The sequence below is a fragment of the Barbatula barbatula genome (genome assembly GCF_947034865.1).
Source record: "Barbatula barbatula genome assembly, chromosome: 14".
In the NCBI taxonomy this organism is placed as follows: Eukaryota; Metazoa; Chordata; class Actinopteri; order Cypriniformes; family Nemacheilidae; genus Barbatula; species Barbatula barbatula.
The window spans coordinates 22746534-22765100 of NC_136777.1; the positions used below are offsets into that span (position 1 = coordinate 22746534).

Consider the following 18567-nt stretch of genomic DNA (forward strand, 5'->3'; position numbering starts at 1 on the left):
AGAAAGCACAAAAAGGACCTTTATTTTCAGACAACCAAAACACAGAAGTGTGGAGTAACAAAGTCTGTTCAGTAAAGCTTACACATGTTGCCGTTTGTGTTTGCCACTCCCAAGGCAGAAACCTTATCTACTGGTGTGGGGAAAGACTGATATCTCTAAAATCGCTCGTCTTTATTGATCGACGATTGGTTCTGTGTTTAAGGGTTGTTTTTCACGCCTTTCATGTTAGCTGAAAGGTTAGACTATGAATCATGGAAAGATTAAATGCAGGTTTTATGAGAGAGAAGGAAGAACGTCAATGTGTATTTACAGTACCTGGACCATGATAGAAATCAGCTGTGGAAGCATGACCAGCGGAAAGCGCAGGATATTAAAAAGTGAGATGGAGGTAAAAGCTTTCTCTGCATCCAAGATGTTGTCCGGACTCACAGACACAAATACAGCGAAGGTCGCCAGAGAGACCTACACGCAGTCAGACAGAGAAAATATATTTGAGACACAAAGCAGGAACTTCTAGTAATACTTTCTATGAAGCCTGTATCTACCTGTTTAGCCCTATGTTTCGTGTTGTTATTTTTTATATTTGACATGTTTTAACATATTTTTAGCTGTTTGGATTACCTGAAGAGAACGAATAGATGAACTTTTTGCTATAAGCATTTGCAATAATGTAATGTATTAAATACAATATACTGTCTATTCATCTATTATTTGTATTATAATTTATGTGAAGCTGCTTTGCAACAACAATAAATATTGTAAATAAAATCAAATTGAATTGAACTAAATTGGATCTCATCTTCAAGTAATTGTGTTGTAACAATTCCAGATATTCATTGGTTAATGTTTTTTATAACAAAGGCATAAGACAAATTAATAACTTTTAAGCTTTTTCTCTTTGTATTATTAAATTTGAGGGAGGTGGCATCGTCACACTTTACTGTTGGGATGGTATTGGGCCTGGTTTCCTCCAGACATAATGCTTGAAACTGGGATTCTGACAGTCTAAGAATCTTTAAAGTGCTTTTTTTTATAAATTCCAGGTTTTCAGGTGTCTTCACTTAGGAAAGGCTTGAGTCTAAATGGTGATCTTTGAGCTCAACTTGAGTTACAATCAGATTCTTGGTCACCGCTCTAACCAAGCCCTTCTCCATCTACTCCTCAATTTGGACAGGGGGTCCGCTCAAAGAGATCTGGTTTTTCCAATCTTCTTCCATTAATGATGATGGAGGCTACCTGCTTCAGTGAATCAGGTTTTTGTATGTCTTTGGCTTGGTTTTTGCTCATTTTAGCTCTTGGACCTTTTATCAAGTTGTCTTTCATACTCATTCAATCGAATTAGCTACAGGTAACTCAACTTGAAGTGTAGAACATTAACTGGAATGCTTCTGAGCTAAATTTCATGTTTCCCAGAAAAGGGTTTAAATATTTAAGCAATTGAATTATTTACGTTTTTTTTATAAAAAAATGCCAACACATTGATGGTATGAATACAGGCTTCAGCATCACTGACCTTTGAAACAATAATTAAGTTTACAAAGTAAATTTGATTAAAGGATTTTGTTATTACAAACATAAATTTACTTACAATAGCTGGAGCGCATGTAAATATGAAGGTGGAGACAGAAGAGAGGTAGGCAAACTTCCTCATGACCTTCAGCTCATTTTCTCTTATTGCCTGGACCTGATTCTCAAAAGACGCCTCCCATGCGTAAAACTTTAGGATCTGACAGATAAAGTCGAGTATAGAAACATTAGCATGCCATATTCTATGTCAACAGGTCAAGTAAAAGCTTGGACAGAAAGGAGAGTGTAATTTACGCATTTGGCAGACTTACAAAGCGGCCTACATTGCGTTATACTATACAGTTGTTTCTTAGTATCGAGCCCGACGTGTTACGTAGTAGAGCCTCCCCCTCCTCCCCCTCGGTCTGGCCCTTCCTGCCTGTGCCTTCACGAAGGTCACGGAGGCTGCCCCTCACTCCCCCTGCTAACTATCTTAACGACTGACCTATCTTGGCCCTATCTTGGGATCTGTGGCCTACGCACAGGAACCATGTGCCTAGCACCTCGCCCGATTGGGCCTACTGGTCCCCCCTGACGGAGCACCTCTGACGGAGCACCTCTTTTCCCGGTATGGGACTAGACTCTGTTACCATACAGCATGCCTCAATGCTGTGCTGCCTGGCCCTTGTCAGGCAACAGTCAGTGGTCGGTGGCATTTACATTTATTCATTTGGCAGACGCTTTTATCCAAAGCGACTTACAAGTAGTTTTTACAGTGACACATTACTGCAGAGCAATCAGGGGTAAGGTGCCTTGCTCAAGGGCACTTCAGTCATGACCTGCTGGCACTGAGATTTGAACCGAGATTTGAGATTTGAACCGTCACAAGCCCAACGCTCTATCCCCCAGGCCACAACTGACCCCTCGGACAGAGATGTCCCACTCCAGGCTCGAGTCCCGTTAGAGCAAATGGCAGACGCCTCCCTGCTCGGTTGGGGTGCGGTGTGCAACGGCCAGGCAGTGCTGGGGCACTGGACCATCCCCCGCCTGCAGTGGAAATCCAATTGCCTGGAGTTGCTGACAGCTTGCCTTGCAATGTAGAGGCCCCTGCCACAGATTTGGCGCTAGCACATGCTGCAGACAACATACCTGCCCTAGCGTACATCAACCGTCAAGTGATGTTCATTCATGGTAGATGTTGCAACTCGCCCGGCGCCTCCTCTGGAGTCAGCAGTGTGTGGTGTCCCTGAGGGCCATTCATATCCCGGACGACCTCGATCAGACAGCCAATGTGCTCTCCTGGCAGGTCGCTTTGTGGAAGTTGCCGACTCCATCCCTGCATCCCCTTGTTGAGTTTTAGTACTGTGTTAAACTGAGAAATCGCTTTGTATTTACTTCCGCTCTGTCACGTGGTGAAACCGCGGGTAGTATCGTTCCTTCGTTCGTTCTTGGGCTAGTTTAATTTGTTTGCTTTGTGTGCGCGTGTCATCTGAGGGCGGGGCCAAACGCCAGCACTGATATTTAAACGGAGATTAGTGTTCAATCTGTAGGAGAAGCAATTTAGCAGCAGAAGCGTACAGAACTGTGTAAGTGTATTTAAATTGTGTCTTGATGAGTTTTAGTACTGTGTTAAACTGAGAAATCGCTTTGTATTTACTTCCGCTCTGTCACATGGTGAAACCGCGGGTAGTATCGTTCCTTCGTTCGTTCTTGGGCTAGTTTAATTTGTTTGCTTTGTGTGCGCGTGTCATCTGAGGGCGGGGCCTGTTGAATTTACGTAATTAGACGCGTATTTAAAAAGTGTCTACCCACCACGGCAGCGGTCGCGTGCAGCCCTCATCGCGTGAAGACCGAAGAGAGTAAAGACATCGACTCTACCTGCACGCGACTCCACCGAGCCCGGGACACCGACAGGGCACTTGAGTATTGCACTTCTTTTGTATTATTATTTTTCTGTTTTGTATCAACACTTGCACTTTTTGTCTTACTGTTTGCACTAACACTTATTCCTTTATTGTTATCTTAAATGTTTCTCCCTATTTTCTTTCTGATTCTCTTAAATATGTGTTTTAAAATCCTTTCTGTTATCACAACATGTAAATCATCTGCCGCATGCCGAAGGCGACGCAATGCTAATAATCTTCACAATGTATCACTGCTAGCAACTGCCCCTTCTACTTTCCCAATAGGATTGTGGAACTGCCAATCTGCTGTGAACAAAGCTGATTTCATTACAGCTTTTGTTAAACATTCTGGTCTTTCCATTGTAGCACTTACAGAAACATGGATCAAACCAGAGGACTCTGCCACTCCCGCTGCCCTCTCCCATAACCACACTTTCTCCCACAGCCCTCGCATCACAGGAAGGGGTGGAGGCACCGGTCTACTCATCCCCAAAGACTGGAAATTCAATCAGCTAACACCCTTGTGTGACAACAGCTCCTTCGAGTTTCATGCTGTTACTATCACCCACCCTGTTAAAAGTCATTTTGTAGTTATATATCGTCCCCCAGGTCAGCTTGGACATTTCTTGGAGGAGCTGGATGTGCTTCTTTCATCCTTCCCTGAGGATGGTACTCCCCTGGTGGTACTAGGTGACTTCAACATCCACATTGGAAAGCCACAAGCTGCTGACTTCATCAACCTGACCGCATCATTTCTCCTCGAGCAGGTTTCCACATCAGCAACCCACAAGTCTGGAAACCATCTAGATCTGATCTTCACAAGGAACTGCTCCACTTATCACTCTCAGGTCACCCCGCTGCACACGTCTGATCACTTCTTCGTCACCCTTGACCTCGACCTCACTGCTCCGGATATCGCAGATGTCTTACCGATGGTCACCTTCCGGCGCAACCTGCGGTCTCTCCCTCCCTCCTGTTTTTCCTCTGCTGTCTTCTCTGCACCCCCCCTTTAATGAGCTCTCTCTTTTGAATACAGACAATGCCACAGAGACTCTGTGTTCCACGCTTTCATCCTGCTTGGATAACCTATGCCCTCTTGCATCTGGACCAGCCCGTCCATCCCCATCGGCTCCCTGGTTATCGGATGTACTGCATGAGCATCGCGCCAGCCTCCGGTCAGCTGAGAGAAAATGGCGCAAGTCAAAAGACCATACTGACCTCTCTCTCTACCAGTCTCTTCTCTCTTCTTTCTCTGTAGATGTCACCTCTGCAAAAACAGATTACTACCACTCGAGGATCTGCAACTCTCCGGACTCTCGAACGCTCTTCAAAACCTTCTCTGCTCTCCTCTGTCCGCCTGCTGCCGCACCTTCATCGGAGTTAACAGCTGCTGATTTTGCATCGTTCTTCGTAAAGAAAACTACTGCCATCAGCAGCCAGTTCTCTACGCCACCATCTGTCGAACCCGCCCACATCCCTGACACGTGTGTGCTCCCCGCCTTTTCTACTCTGTCTGAAGCTGATGTCTCAAAGGTCATTGGCTCCAACCACCCTACCACCTGCCCACTGGATCCCATCCCCACCCATCTCCTCCAGGCCATCTCTCAAATGGTTTGCCTGCTCTGACCCACATCATCAACTCTTCACTCACCACTGGGACATTTCCCTCGGCGTTCAAAGAGGCCCGCATCACACCGCTTCTAAAGAAACCCACCCTGGACCCTACACTACTAGAAAACTACAGGCCTGTCTGCCCTGAGACTGGCAAAAGCTTCATCCATGTCATCTGTGCTCATCCTACTGGATCTGTCTGCTGCCTTTGACACTGTCAATCATCACATCCTCCTGGCTTCTCTCAGTGCTATGGGTGTCTCTGGAATGGCGTTGCAATGGTTTGAGTCCTACCTCTCTGGTAGGTCATTCAGAGTATCCTGGAGAGATGAGGTCTCCGTGTCCCAACAGCTCAACACGGGGGTGCCACAGGGCTCAGTGCTTGGACCGCTACTCTTCTCCATTTACATGACATCCCTCGGCTCGGTCATTCAGAAGCATGGCTTCTCCTATCACTGCTATGCGGACGACACACAACTCTACTTGTCATTTCAACCGGACGATCCGACGGTCGCTGCTCGCATCGCGGCATGCCTGAGTGACTTCTCGCTTTGGATGAAGGATCATCACCTGCAGCTTAACCTTGCAAAAACGGAACTGCTTGTGATCCCGGGCAACCCAAAGATTCACCACAACCTTGCCATTCAACTAGGCTCATCAACGATTACACCGTCCAGCACAGCCAGAAACCTGGGAGTGGTAATCGATGATCGGCTTAACCTCACAAGTCATGTTGCCAGCACCACCCGGTCCTGTAGATTCATCCTCTACAACATTAGGAAAATTAGACTTTTCCTATCGGAGCACTCTACGCAAGTCCTAGTCCAGGCTCTTGTCCTGTCCAAACTGGATTATTGCAATGCGCTTCTTGCTGGACTTCCTGCTTGCACAATCAAACCTCTCCAGATGATCCAGAATGCGGAGGCAAGAGTGGTCTTCAATGAACCGAAGAGAGCGCATGTAACTCCGCTCTTCATCAGGTTACACTGGCTCCCTGTTGCCGCCCGCATAAAGTTCAAAACCGGATCTGCACCATCGTATCTCCACTCGCTAAAGCAGATCTATGTTCCTGCCAGATCACTGTGGTCTGCAAAGGAACAACGACTAGTGGTACCATCCCAAAAAGGAAAAAAGTCACTCTCCCGTACCTTCACTGGATCTGTTCCACATTGGTGGAATGATCTACCTGCTGCTACAAGATCAGCAGACTCGGTTGCCATCTTTAAAAAATGCATCTCTTCCGTCAACACGTCGCTGATTGATTTTTTCCTAATTCTCTTTCCTTTCCTTCTTTATATAAAAAAAAAATTACTAACCTCACTATTCTTAGCTTTTTATACTGTGCTAGGCTTTAATGGACTAGTTTGATGCACTTATGTATTTTGTTGCCTATGTTGTTATAATTGCTTCCAATGTTTCCTCATCTGTAAGTCGCTTTGGATAAAAGCGTCTGCTAAATGACTAAATGTAAATGTAAAATGTTTGGTTTATTTTCACTTACATTTCCACCTCAACATTACATTACATTAGATTTCTGCATTACGCTTCATATACTGATATTTCTGACGAACACAGAAACTCTGCTCTCTTCTTTATCCGTTTTCATTTTATTATTCTGTGTTGATTCATTTATATTTAAATAAATAATTATTTAAGCATATGCTTTGTTTTTTGTGTGTCCCTTGTTTTTGTTGCCTCCCTTGAGCCAAGGGTCGTAACACCCAGTATATGTGAGTTTCTCTTAGGAGGTGAACCCTTGTACCTGGGCTAGTGCTCCACACGTAGTGACTCCTCCCCTTGGGTCAAGTCAAACCCCATTCTGTCAGTCTCGACACAAAGTCTCGTTCCCTCCATCAGGGAACCGAGGTTACATACGTAACCGAGCTTGGCAAATGGGACGGCGTGCCCATTTATTCACCTTTTTGGGTTGTGGAAGCTGAGAGGCACTTTCTTTCGCTGCAGCGGGCTAGCACAACGCCTGTGGCAAGATGGACACAATGTCATGTCACTCCATCAGGGATCCGAGGTAACATCCGTAACCAAGACATTCCCTTTCTGTCGGTCTCTCGACGTTGTGTCGTGACTGACCAAATGGTGTTCCTATCGAAAACCTGTCTAGCCCTGAGGGGGCGAGCTGGTCTGCTAACTTACCAACTGTGTTACCAATAGTCCTCGCTGCGCGATGGGTGCATCAAAAAAGCATCAAATCGATGTCTCGCATCTGTGCAAGATAGAGCCAAAGGTGTCTCTCTCAGACCACCAAAGTGGACATCGCCTGACCCAGCGTGCCCGCGTCACCTTGGTCGTTTCCCCTCGAGTAACTGCTTCAACACCTTAGCCTGGTGGCAGGATGGCCATGGCTAGAAGGGCGGAGGCAGCTAGATCCACTGCAGTGCAAGCCCCTGGCATCAGCAATGATGAGAGTCTGCCGTCCCATTCGCCAGGTTAATTGGCCTTTTCAAAAGTATAATCAAAGATGATAGGTTCTCAAGTCAAACCCCAATCTCTCAATCTCGACACAATGTTGAGAGACTGACAGAAAGGGAACAGACCATCTATGGGACTAGCAAGTTGAAGCCAGTTTTTACCTTCATGTACACAATAATACTCTATTGCGTTGTAATTTTTTCATTTCATGTTGTGTACTGATGTGTGTGTAACAATTGCTTTTGCTATTTTAACAATGTGGCGATGGAAGTGAAAATACATAGCAAAAAACACTTGGGTTGCGCCTGGTATAGCATTAAGCCAGGGGTATGATAGGGCCTGTGATTCTGTTAAATAGCCTAATACAGACAATGTGTTAATAATTGAATCATTTTTAGTGAAGCAGACTACCTACCTTTATACCGTTCAGTATATCGTTCACGATTTTCATACGATTGTCTTTATATTTCATGTTCTTCATCTGAAAATAAAGACTTGGATTTAGTAATGCTGGCAGACAAAATTCTACTTCTATTTGTTTTATTTATATTTTTATTTGATTTAACAGAGGTTTTTTCACATTACTGTGCTTATTCTTAAATCATCACACCTTTATTTTTTTACAGTATGTCCAATGTCAAGTTTGTAATATGCTTTGAATGCACAACACATCATTGGTGCAAGCAACATGAGCAGACTGTATATTTCAACTCATTAAATAATGAAGTATATTGCTTGAGTCCATATTGTGTTGTAATCTCATTTTCATTTCTACAAATTTAGTAATCAGATTTAATGATCTATAAGCAAATTGTAGATAGATCACCTGCAAGCCTTTCGACTTGGTTGCCAACCAGCCATTGATGGGCACCATCAACACCATGACCAACAGCCCGGCTAAGACAGATGGGCCCAGCTCAAACCAAAGGAAAGTAATGGCCAAAGCGATCTGCAGCGGACATGACCAAAGCAAATGGATAAAGTTGGTAACGTCGTTAAACCTTTGGGCATCCGCTGACATTAAGTTGACAATCTCTCCAGCTGTAGACTCTTTTCTAGAGTCGTTGGATACAACTAATGCCTGAAAGGAACCAGTAAAAAAACAATCAACCAAAAAAAAAACAGACAAAACTTGATCTCTTGTCAAAAGCACTCATAAGATAAAATGTCTAAAGCAAGATAATTTGTGCTGAAGCATTCTTCTACAAATACCTTCTTATAGACAGCAACCATAATTGCTGTGCGTACTTTCATACCCAGGACAAAACATCGCTGAAAATATTGTTGTAGCAATACAGACTGTAAAAACGCCACCAACAAAAGCAGAACTGCATACAAATAGCCTGTCCAGGTTTGAATCGATTTGTCCTGAGTAAATGATATCATTAACCTGTGACAAATCACATCATATTAGGAAGCAGTATGACAGGTTTACAAACAGTATAGCTGTGCCACAGGAAAAAGATGAAGACCATATGGACCAGCTGAAGATCAATAATTGTATGTGTATTAGGAATTATGTCATTCGTTTAGACAAATAATCAAATGGGATTGCTCTGAAGTCACTTACTTGAGAAGTTGTGGGCTTGCAAATGCTAGAAGATCTTGCAACAGCTTGAGAACAGCAGACTCGATGAGAATACCTTTAAATCTTTTACAAATGGTGGGAATAAGCCAGGAATGTGCATGGTCTACTTCTGAATCCTTCTTTTTCTTTTTCTTGTTGTTTTCTTTGCTTCCCCCTGTCTCTTCCTAATATACGAAATATCGTGAGTGTTTTAGTGAAGCAATGTTTGATAAGAAAGAATAAAAGGTTACACCGAAGATCGTTCAAATGTATTTCTGTAGCACTTTATGCAAGTTTGTTTGGTTACAAAGCACCTTTACACTAAGGCCCAATCTCAATTCAATTTTATACCCCTTTATACCCCCTGTTTGCAATCGCCTTAATGACTGAACTACAGCTGCTTCATTGCATTTGTCTTATGTTGAGGAACGCCTCTGGTTACTTGGCTGTAACCCTGTTCCCTCAAAAAGCGGGAACGAGATGCTGCTTTTCAAACGCTATGGGAGAACGTCTTTGTTCGACCGGTTGTGAATCACGTGTGTCAAACACAGCAAAATGTTTTGGCTTTAAATAACCTTGGCGGGTGATTTGGCTAATTACACGAGCACCTGCAGGTTATAAATACGCATGGCGCGAACGCGTCTTCAGGTTCCAACTCTGTCTGAAAGGACGTCCGGCACAACTACAGTGCGGCATTGGATGCAGCATCTCGTTCCCGCTTTTTCAGGGAACAGGGTTACAGCCAAGTAACCCGAGACATTCCCTATCAAAAGCTACTCTCGATGCTGCGTTTCAAATGTTATGGGAATGAGGATACCAACACCGCCGCACTGGAGGTGTCTGGACCCCCAAGGTTGTGTGGTATGTGTGCACAAGCCAAGTGGAGGCATCAGACGTAACTCTGGGATGTAGACTCCAGGACGTGTGAGCCTGGAGTAGCATGGACATCCAGTCTATAAAATCTGACAAAAGTGTGCGGAGAGGACCAGACCGCCGCATCACACACTTGCTGCAAGGGGACACCTCTTGCTAAGGTCATAGAAGATATAACCCCCCCTTGTTGAATGAGCTTTGACACCTCGAGGTGAAGTTTGACTGCGGGCAATAGCATCCCTCACCCACTGTGACATTGTTTGCCAGGTGGCAGCCGCCCCCTTTGTTGCGGCTCCCATAACATATGAAAAAGCTGCTCCGATTTACGCCACTGGCTAGTGCAGTGGATGTAATTCTGAAGAGCACATACTGGACACCGTAGGTGTGTCTTTCCTGCTCCGACATCGTGAACGGCGGAGGACAGAAGTCCTTGAGAACAACCGGATGCCCGGTGAAGAACGGAACTTTAGGCAGATAACTCGGGTAAGGAGAGTAGCTTTGATCATCCCAGGGGCAAAAATTAAGCAGGACGGAATCTCAAATCCTCTTAAGAGAGGTAATTGCCATTAGAAAAAAAATTTAAGGTCAGAAGCCTCGTAGGTGCTGACTCCATAGGTTCAAAAAGAGGCACTAACCAGACCCTCGAGCACTATTGCTAAGTCGCAATGACGGAACAGTCTGTTTAGGAGGCATCTAGTGGAGGAAGCCCTAGCACTTAAAATAGTTTCTATTACATCGGGTGGAAGCCCCGAACCTCTCAGCCGGTGCCCTTCAGGGGCCAGACATGGAAGTTCCACAGCTCTGGACGGGGATGAAACACTGTCCCTTGTGCCTGAGACTAAAGATCTATCCTGATGGAGATCGCCCATGGCGTGTCGTCGAGGAGGGATATTAGGTCCAAAAAACAGATTCTGGTTGGCCAACGAGGAGCAATCAATAAAAGTCGAGACCCCTGTTGACGGACCTTCGCCAGGACTCCCGGGAGCAGAGCTATCGGAGGATTTCCATAAAGACGCAGTTGGGCCACGTATGTTCATTGCGTCCAGACCCAGGGGAGCTGGATGACTTAGAGAGAAGTATAGGGGACATTGTGCTGTTTCCTGAGTAGCAAAGAGGTCCACTTCTGCTTCGTAAAATCTTTCCCAGATTTGTCTGACTATCTCGGGGTGGAGTTTCCATTCCCCGTTCGTCACAGCTTGTCTGGACAGAAAATCTGCTCCCACATTCATATGCCCTGGGATGTGAATTGCTCCGAGGGACAGGAATTTGCCCTCTGCCCAGGGCAGGATCTGCTTGGCCAATTTGTTGAGGTGGCGTGACCGCAGCCCCCCCCTGGTGAATTATGTACAAGACTATTGAAGTGTTGTCCACCCGCACAAGGACATGGTAGCCTCGTAACCGCCGGAGGAAGCATTTCAGGGGCAGAAATACAGCCATCATTTTGCGACGACAACACGGACCGAGAGTGGGACCTAAAGTTAAAAAACCGAGGTCTGAACCACATAGAGAGGGTGCGAAGCCCCTGGCGCGTCACCCTTGTATAGCTCTGGGGGTTGGCCCTTGGATGAAACCCCCTGGCTCTGAGACACAACTGAAACGGACTCATATGCAGGAGAACACTCTTTTTGATGTTGAGTCTTAACCCGAGAGTCTCAAGATGAACTATGACAACATCCAGATGTCGAAGCGCTAGCTTCAGCAAGTCGTCTATGTAATTCAAAATGTGGATGCCCTGGAGTCACAGAGGCACCAGAGCTGCATTCATGCACTCTGTGTATGTGCGGGGTGACAAGGCTAGGCCAAATGGAAGAACCCGATACTGGTAAGCTTCGCCCCCGAAATCGAACCTCAGGAATTTCCTGTGTTGTGGCAAGATCTCTATGTGAAAGTATGCGTCTTTGAGAGCGGTCGTCACAAACCAGTCGTGACACTGAATTTTAGACACAATCATCTTGATTGTCAACATTTTGAACCTGTGTGTCTTTAGGTAGTGGTTCAATCTGCAAAGATCTAGAATTGGATGCAACCCCCCCCATCCTTCTTGGGAACTAGAAAATACCGGCTGTAGTAGCCTGACATTCTGTCTGATAGGGGAACACGTTCTATGGCCCCTTTGTATAGCAGAGCTTGTAATTCTTGTGTCAACAGATGTGCTCGCTCAGGTTGCACAGAAGTGGAGACCACTCCGTTGAAACGCAGAGGGCGATATGCAAATTGAATCCTGTAGCCTTTGGCTAAAGTTCTTTCTATTCATGGAGAGATACCTGGCAGTAGTTTCTACGCTGCCAGCTTCTCTGAACGGGGTATCAATGTTGACACCTCATCTAGTTGGGGATGCCAGATATTCGGCGTCCTGAATCGTGGCAGGGTAGACCGAACATTTAGCATTTTTGAGACTGCTAATCCCCGAAACGCTGGTAGTGGCGAATATTGCAAAGCGGCCCTGTGAGGGTGCCGAAGAGGAGCCTCTATATTCTCTTGGAATTTTGGGGGGCACACCCCCTCTGTCCCGGGCACACACGTTTCAGGATTTCTTCTTTTTGGAGGCGATGAACTGCCTCAGGTCTGGCCTCCTCGAGGTGGCCTGAGGGGCACGGGCCGTCTGCTTGGTCGCACGGAGAGACAAGTCTGTGGCCCGGAGTAGTTCTGAAAACGCTGTTTCATCAATCACCCCATCAGTGGTAACATCATGTAGCAGGTCAGCATGGAACCCTGCAGACCCGCCATGGTGTGCAAGGCAGCACCAGCCTGACCGGCTGCCTGAAAAGCCTTTTTCAGGGACGATGATGTCCCAGGCGAGAGATAGCCTGTCAGCGTCTCTTCCACACAGGGGCTTCATCGTATACCCCCGTAGTCTCATGCCGACAATAGTAGAATAAATCGACGTTGAAGGCACAAAAACGCGGGAGGAATGAGGTCTCTGCCATGACTGAGATATCTCGGCGTGTAGATCCTCAAAAAAGTGTAGGGGGCGACTTTTTGGTTCGTCCCCTTCTCCACCCGACAGATACCTGTTGTCCAGTTTTGAGTGCGAAGGGGTGTCTTGTTCCTGCGGCCAGTCTAGCTTCAGCAGGTCGACTGCATTAGTCACCGCCCCGAGAAGCTCCTCTAACGTTTTTGCGTTACGAGAGGAATGCCCCGAAGTGGTGCTTTCCAAGCACACAGAAACCAGAGATGCCTCGTCCTCCGCCGATCCGAAGAAGTGCCGGGGCACGCTTCGGAAGCGGATGCGAGGACGTTGTGGTTCGGCGAGGGCTTCCGTCTCCCGTGCCTCAGCTAGATCTTAAAGAATGAACGCCGAGCATGGAGAACTCTGATATCAAACACATCACAGAGTTCGCACTCTCCATCGAGTCCCAGGGTAGCATGATCATCCCCCAAACACTCAAAACAGAACTTCTGTCTGTCCAGTTTGTCCAGGTACCTCTGACAAGGAGGCACACATTTCGTTGAGGACTAGACATGATTATTCACTTTATTTAGAAAGAAATATAGATAGAAATAGCGAACCCTAACTGCTTTGCGTTATACTATATCTGTCTAATCGCGCGCACCCAAAATGGTCCTTGAAGACAAAAGAACCTGAAGACGCGTTCACGCCACGTATATTTATAACCTGCAGGTGCTGGTGTAATTAGCCAAATCACCTGCAGAGGTTATTCAAAGCCAAAAAATGTTGGCTTCACAACCGGTCGAACAAAGACGTTCTCCCATAGCGTTTGAAACGCAGTATCGAGAGTAGCTTTTGATAGGGAACAATCGTGCAATCAGTATTGCAATTCTTTCAATTGCATTTCAATTGCATTTTTTCTAAATGTCTCTTGTAGGGATAAGAGATAGAAATGGGATTGGCTCTTAATGCATGTTGGCACAACCATCAGGAACATAAGAATAAAAATCTAAAACACATGAAAATGCCTAAACACACAGAACATTTATGATTTGGATATAAAAATATTACATGACTGCTTAGGGCTTCAATACTTTCATGCATTTCGACACATTTCATAATTAGTGACAGCAGTTTTGGTAGATTATGGGTAATAATGATCTCACCATGACTAAAACATCCTGACTGATTCCTTTGGCCAAGCCATGATGACGGTCGCTGATGGATTGCTTCCGTTTTTTCTTCTGCAGAACCATTTTCGCCTTCTTCAGCTCTTTGATCATTACCTCCTCAAACTGCTGACAGATGTCATGAGTGGAATCACTATTTTTCAGATCCCACATGTCCTCCTGGACCAGAGGCCTCCTGTAACCTTTAAAAACCATGCTGAAGAAAAACAAGATCAGAATAGAGTAAATAGAAAAGTAGTACATAGATTTATTAAAGACATGACAGTGAATGCTTCGTTTCGTTAATGAAACATTCAGAAGCTCACAAAGTTTCAGACTCACCTGTTAAACCAGTGAAATGTGATTCTGCTGAGAAACGTTGCTCTAGCTTCAGGATTCTGCATCGAATGAGGCAAAAATCGAGTTGGTAATTTACTTTGCGTTTTATATTAAATTACACAGTTTTCCGGTTCTCTGTACCTTTTTGGACATGTTTTGAACCTCAGGTGAAATGTCAGCAATAGCTGATAAAACCAAAGCGATCAGCTTCAGTCCAAAATTGATGTAGAACAGGCAGAAGCGTGGAAAGTCAACTATTTCTTCCTGAGAAACGACAGAACTTCAGTTTGATGACAAAAGGGGGAGACAGTTGTAGCAAGTGTAAAGCTGTTCTCAGTACCTTACTGAGGGCATCTCTGAGTAACGTCTGGAACGGAAAGATCTCACACACCACTACAAGCAGCCAGAAAATGAAGAGGCTTCCAGAGTCAACTGAAGTCACTTTGTGCCGCAAAGACTCTTGACACAACATCAAGATTATCTATGCAAACACAAACCTTTCTTAAACGTTTACTTCAAAATGCATGCTTTTACAATTCACAGTGGAATGACACCAATGATGATCTGTTAGTGAATTTACCCATGACACAGCAGAGAGAACAGGGTTAGTGTAAAAAACTGCTGGATTTTTTGGAGTTGTGGAATCACTTGATGGCTCATAATCTTGACTGAGTGTGACAGCTAGCTCCGCTATTGCTGCCAGAAGCAGCAGGCCGGCAATAATCTTGAGAGGTTGAACATGAGAAAAGAAATCATTACTTAGTGTGTCTGGTGCTAGAACTTTGTCCATTTATTATATCATAAAACAAGGACAGTGATAGGCTACATTCTTAGTAGTTCACATTTTAAAGTTTGTAGATATTTAGTTGAAACATTGCTCTTTTGTGTAGTTCATTGTTTGCTAAGTAATGTTTTACTGTTAATGACTTAAAAATTATATTTTAATCCATAATTTACTCACAACCCAAATCCCCCCCACCCCCATGCCATCCAATGTGCATATGACTTTCTTTCTTCAGCTGAATACAATTAGCTAGAAATTGCCAACTTACTATATTAAGGAAAACAAAACAAAATAAGTTTTCCTACTGTCCACCACAGAATACAGAGAACCAATTAAGTACTGTTGATGGACAGTTGAAAACCAAAAACTGTCGAAAAAAGAAACAAAGCATACATTAAAGGTAACGGCAAACAACATGAAACAAAAAGGTTAATAACAAAGCACGGAAATAACTAAAACAACAGCTGTTCGGGGACGGGTTGATTTTGCGCAGTCAAAAAAACATCTGTGGAATTGTTAACATGGCTTTAAATACACAGCAGCAAGCTTTCTGTGAGAACTGTAGCTGGCACAGATAACTCTGTCACATTTTATGATTATATGACAGGGCTATTGAATATGACCATAACGAATATCAATGAAGCATGTGCACGTGCCCTGTCTGTCTACCTACGCTCCCCTTGTCCATCTCATCTATCCTCTGTCATAGAATCCTCTTCTCCATCTTCCACACATTTCACATCAATTAATGCTAATTGTGGCACAGACACACTTTTCTCAACCCTAACCTTGTGCCTAGACAATATGGATTGTGGATGCTGGATCGTTTGTTTTCATCCCTGTCTTGTCCTGTTGCCCCTGGTCTGTCTTTAAGTTAAGTTTAAGGCTTGAGTTTTGTTATATTAATGTAGATTGTTCTTGCTTTCCCACTCGAGGGATTTTGAGTTATGTTTTGTCCTTAAACATTTTTTTTTTTTTTGAGAGCTGTCCGCATCTGGGTTCTGTTCTGTGTCAGTTTCATGACAGAACGATCCAGCCAAAGAAGAACCCAGCCGACAGCTTGCCTGGAACCTATCCGGTGTGGATCACCCTGGGGTCCCCTCCAGGGGTTGATCTCCTTGAGGCCCCTCCCAATGGTCGATGTACTCTCCAGGGGTCGAGGCTGCCATGTTCCCCTCTATGGTCGATGCCACTGGGATCCACTCCAGGGTTGATGCCGCCAGGATCCTCATCAGAGTCTGCTCCTGGCTGTGGCCCTCCGTAGTGTGTTCCTGGGTCTCTCATGTGTGTTCCAGCCTGCGGGCCCCCCAGGGGATTTTCCTGTGTGCGGGCCTACCGGCTAATATTCCTGTCTGCAGCCCACCTGTGGGCATTCCTGTCTCTGGGCCCACTTTTCTGCTTGACCGCAGAAAAGTGGGAGCTCCAGGTAGTCTTCTGCATCTGATGCCAGAAGATTTCCCTCCGATACCATGACGAAAAACTCATTCTCTTCACACTGTGTGAAATCACGCTTCATCCCATGCCGCCCATCGGGGACAGGTTAGCTGAGCGTGTCTGGGTATGGATGGTCCGCAGGGATGGAACCGGAAGAGCAACATCCATGAGAATGCCCATATCACTCCCGTCGCTCGCCGGAGCTGGGTAGAAGATGAACACAAACATCTTCACCGACATGTTCTCACATGTTGTGAACCAAGAATGTTACACAGGTATCATGCCCGTCAGAATCGAGGATGATTCTGTGGCATCTAAAAGCACAGTGGCGAACCTTGTTCACAGACGGCAGACACTGTGAAGAGAAGTGGAAAGCGAAGTGGCTCTCTGCCGACATGCCCAGGGTACATAAAAGCTTATCGACTGTAATATACTTTTAAGCATTATTTTACAAAAAAACCAACCCTAAAAAAATATCTTATGTGCAGTTGTCAGAATCTTTTTTGGCAAATTATATTTTAAAACGTATGTTACCGAATGGAAAAGAAATACAATGCACAATTCTTATCACCTGTTCTTTCAGCAGATCAAACCCTTCTTCATTTGGATAAAAAAACCATTTAAGTATAGTTATTAATTCATTTATTTTTCTCTATCTACGGGATGGCATGTGAGTAAAAACAGTAAACTATGGACTTGAATGTATTTTTAATACATTTGAAATATTACCTTAAATGACGAGGAGTTATTTATACAAATATTATTCATATGAGATTACCTGCTTGCAGATGTAAAGTTTTGAGACTGGAACTGTGGACGATTTCTTACAGAGAGAGGCCAATTGCCATGGGGCACAAAGCCACAGAAAACCTAATGGAAGCCACACCAGCACTGTCCTTTCAAAACACACCGGCAAATCAGGGTCTGGACGCTGCAGGTACGATGCATTCTGATACACACAGACACAGTAAGATAGACTGAATGCAATAGTAACTGTGAAAAGTGATACAGTGGCTTGGGATATTATTCATACAGCAACCTTTTTTTTACATTTAGTTATTTTCTGCCTGATGTTAGACTTCTTTAAATGATTTAACATTTAAATGAATCCAAACTCTATACACCCCAATGACAAAAAAAGAACTGTGACATCTTTGAAAATGTATTAAAAAGATGCCTGCTACTCCAGAGTTGGGTTCTGCTTTTAAAACGTACTGTACATTTTCTTACAATTTTGCCACCTGCACAATTCAAACTAATTGTTACGAGTTGTGTATACTTGGACTGCATGCATCTTGCATGTATATCTAATATTTTAATTTTAAGTCATAAACTTGTTGTTTTTTAAAACATATAATCATGAAATTTAAACCACTTACCCAAAACACGGAGCCACAGTATTTGTTTAGAGCGGACATGTTTCTTCCATCCCACCTGACCAGCAGCAAACAGATGTGACGTTTTCACCAAAGACCACAGACAGTTTCTGAGGCTCAAACATATAAGGATTTTCTGTTATAAAATGTTTTTATGACCATGTTACACAAAATCCGGAGTTAATATTGGTCTTACAAATTCCAAATTTCTACAAAGTAATCTTTCAAGAAATGTATCCTCCTTGGGCTCAGCTGAATGAGTGACTTTTAAGACCGTCTCCTGCCTGCTGCTAGAAAATAAACTTAAAGAAAAGAGTTCAACCTTTTCCCCACTTGTCCAACATGAAGCAGCTCTGAGATAACTCTTTGGTTTTCATAACTCGCTGTAGTCTAAAGTCCAGATGCATCATCATCATGTGTATGTGAGGAGGAGGGGACAAACACACACTCACACACACACACACACACACATTAGGAAAGGGCTATTTTCTGCCTTTGCAATACAGGGGGCTTTAGGTGGGGTTTCCTCTTGTTGGCTTAAAATAATAATGCTGAATTTCCTGATACGCTTTAAAAGCATTTTTGGGGGCAACAACATAACAAAACATAAAAATCCTAACGTTAAATGAAAGTAGTCTTAAGATAAACTTGGAAAGGGAAGAGGACGGCCCTTTGTTTACAATATTT

At 44.4% G+C, this 18567-nt stretch overlaps 1 protein-coding gene across 3 annotated transcripts in view; it reads right to left on the bottom strand.

The window, feature by feature from the left end:
* Positions 1–18304, bottom strand: part of abcc2 (ATP binding cassette subfamily C member 2) — a 28852-nt gene extending 10548 nt beyond the window's left edge. The window contains exons 1-14 of one of the 3 annotated variants that reach the window (XM_079473713.1): positions 18077–18304; positions 17884–17990; positions 17283–17453; positions 14867–15010; positions 14627–14767; positions 14428–14550; positions 14290–14345; positions 13945–14164; positions 9019–9200; positions 8661–8838; positions 8275–8529; positions 7864–7929; positions 1589–1726; positions 316–462 (exon numbers count right to left, since the gene is read on the bottom strand). In XM_079473713.1, coding sequence (XP_079329839.1) covers positions 316–462; positions 1589–1726; positions 7864–7929; positions 8275–8529; positions 8661–8838; positions 9019–9200; positions 13945–14164; positions 14290–14345; positions 14428–14550; positions 14627–14767; positions 14867–15010; positions 17283–17453; positions 17884–17922 — 1860 coding nt within the window. In that variant the 5' untranslated portion in view covers positions 17923–17990; positions 18077–18304. Of the gene's footprint in view, positions 1–315; positions 463–1588; positions 1727–7863; positions 7930–8274; positions 8530–8660; positions 8839–9018; positions 9201–13944; positions 14165–14289; positions 14346–14427; positions 14551–14626; positions 14768–14866; positions 15011–17282; positions 17454–17883 lie in introns of all 3 variants that reach the window. The other 2 variants (XM_079473715.1, XM_079473714.1) reach the window with 2 other exon arrangements.
* Positions 18305–18567: the final 263 nt, after the last annotated feature.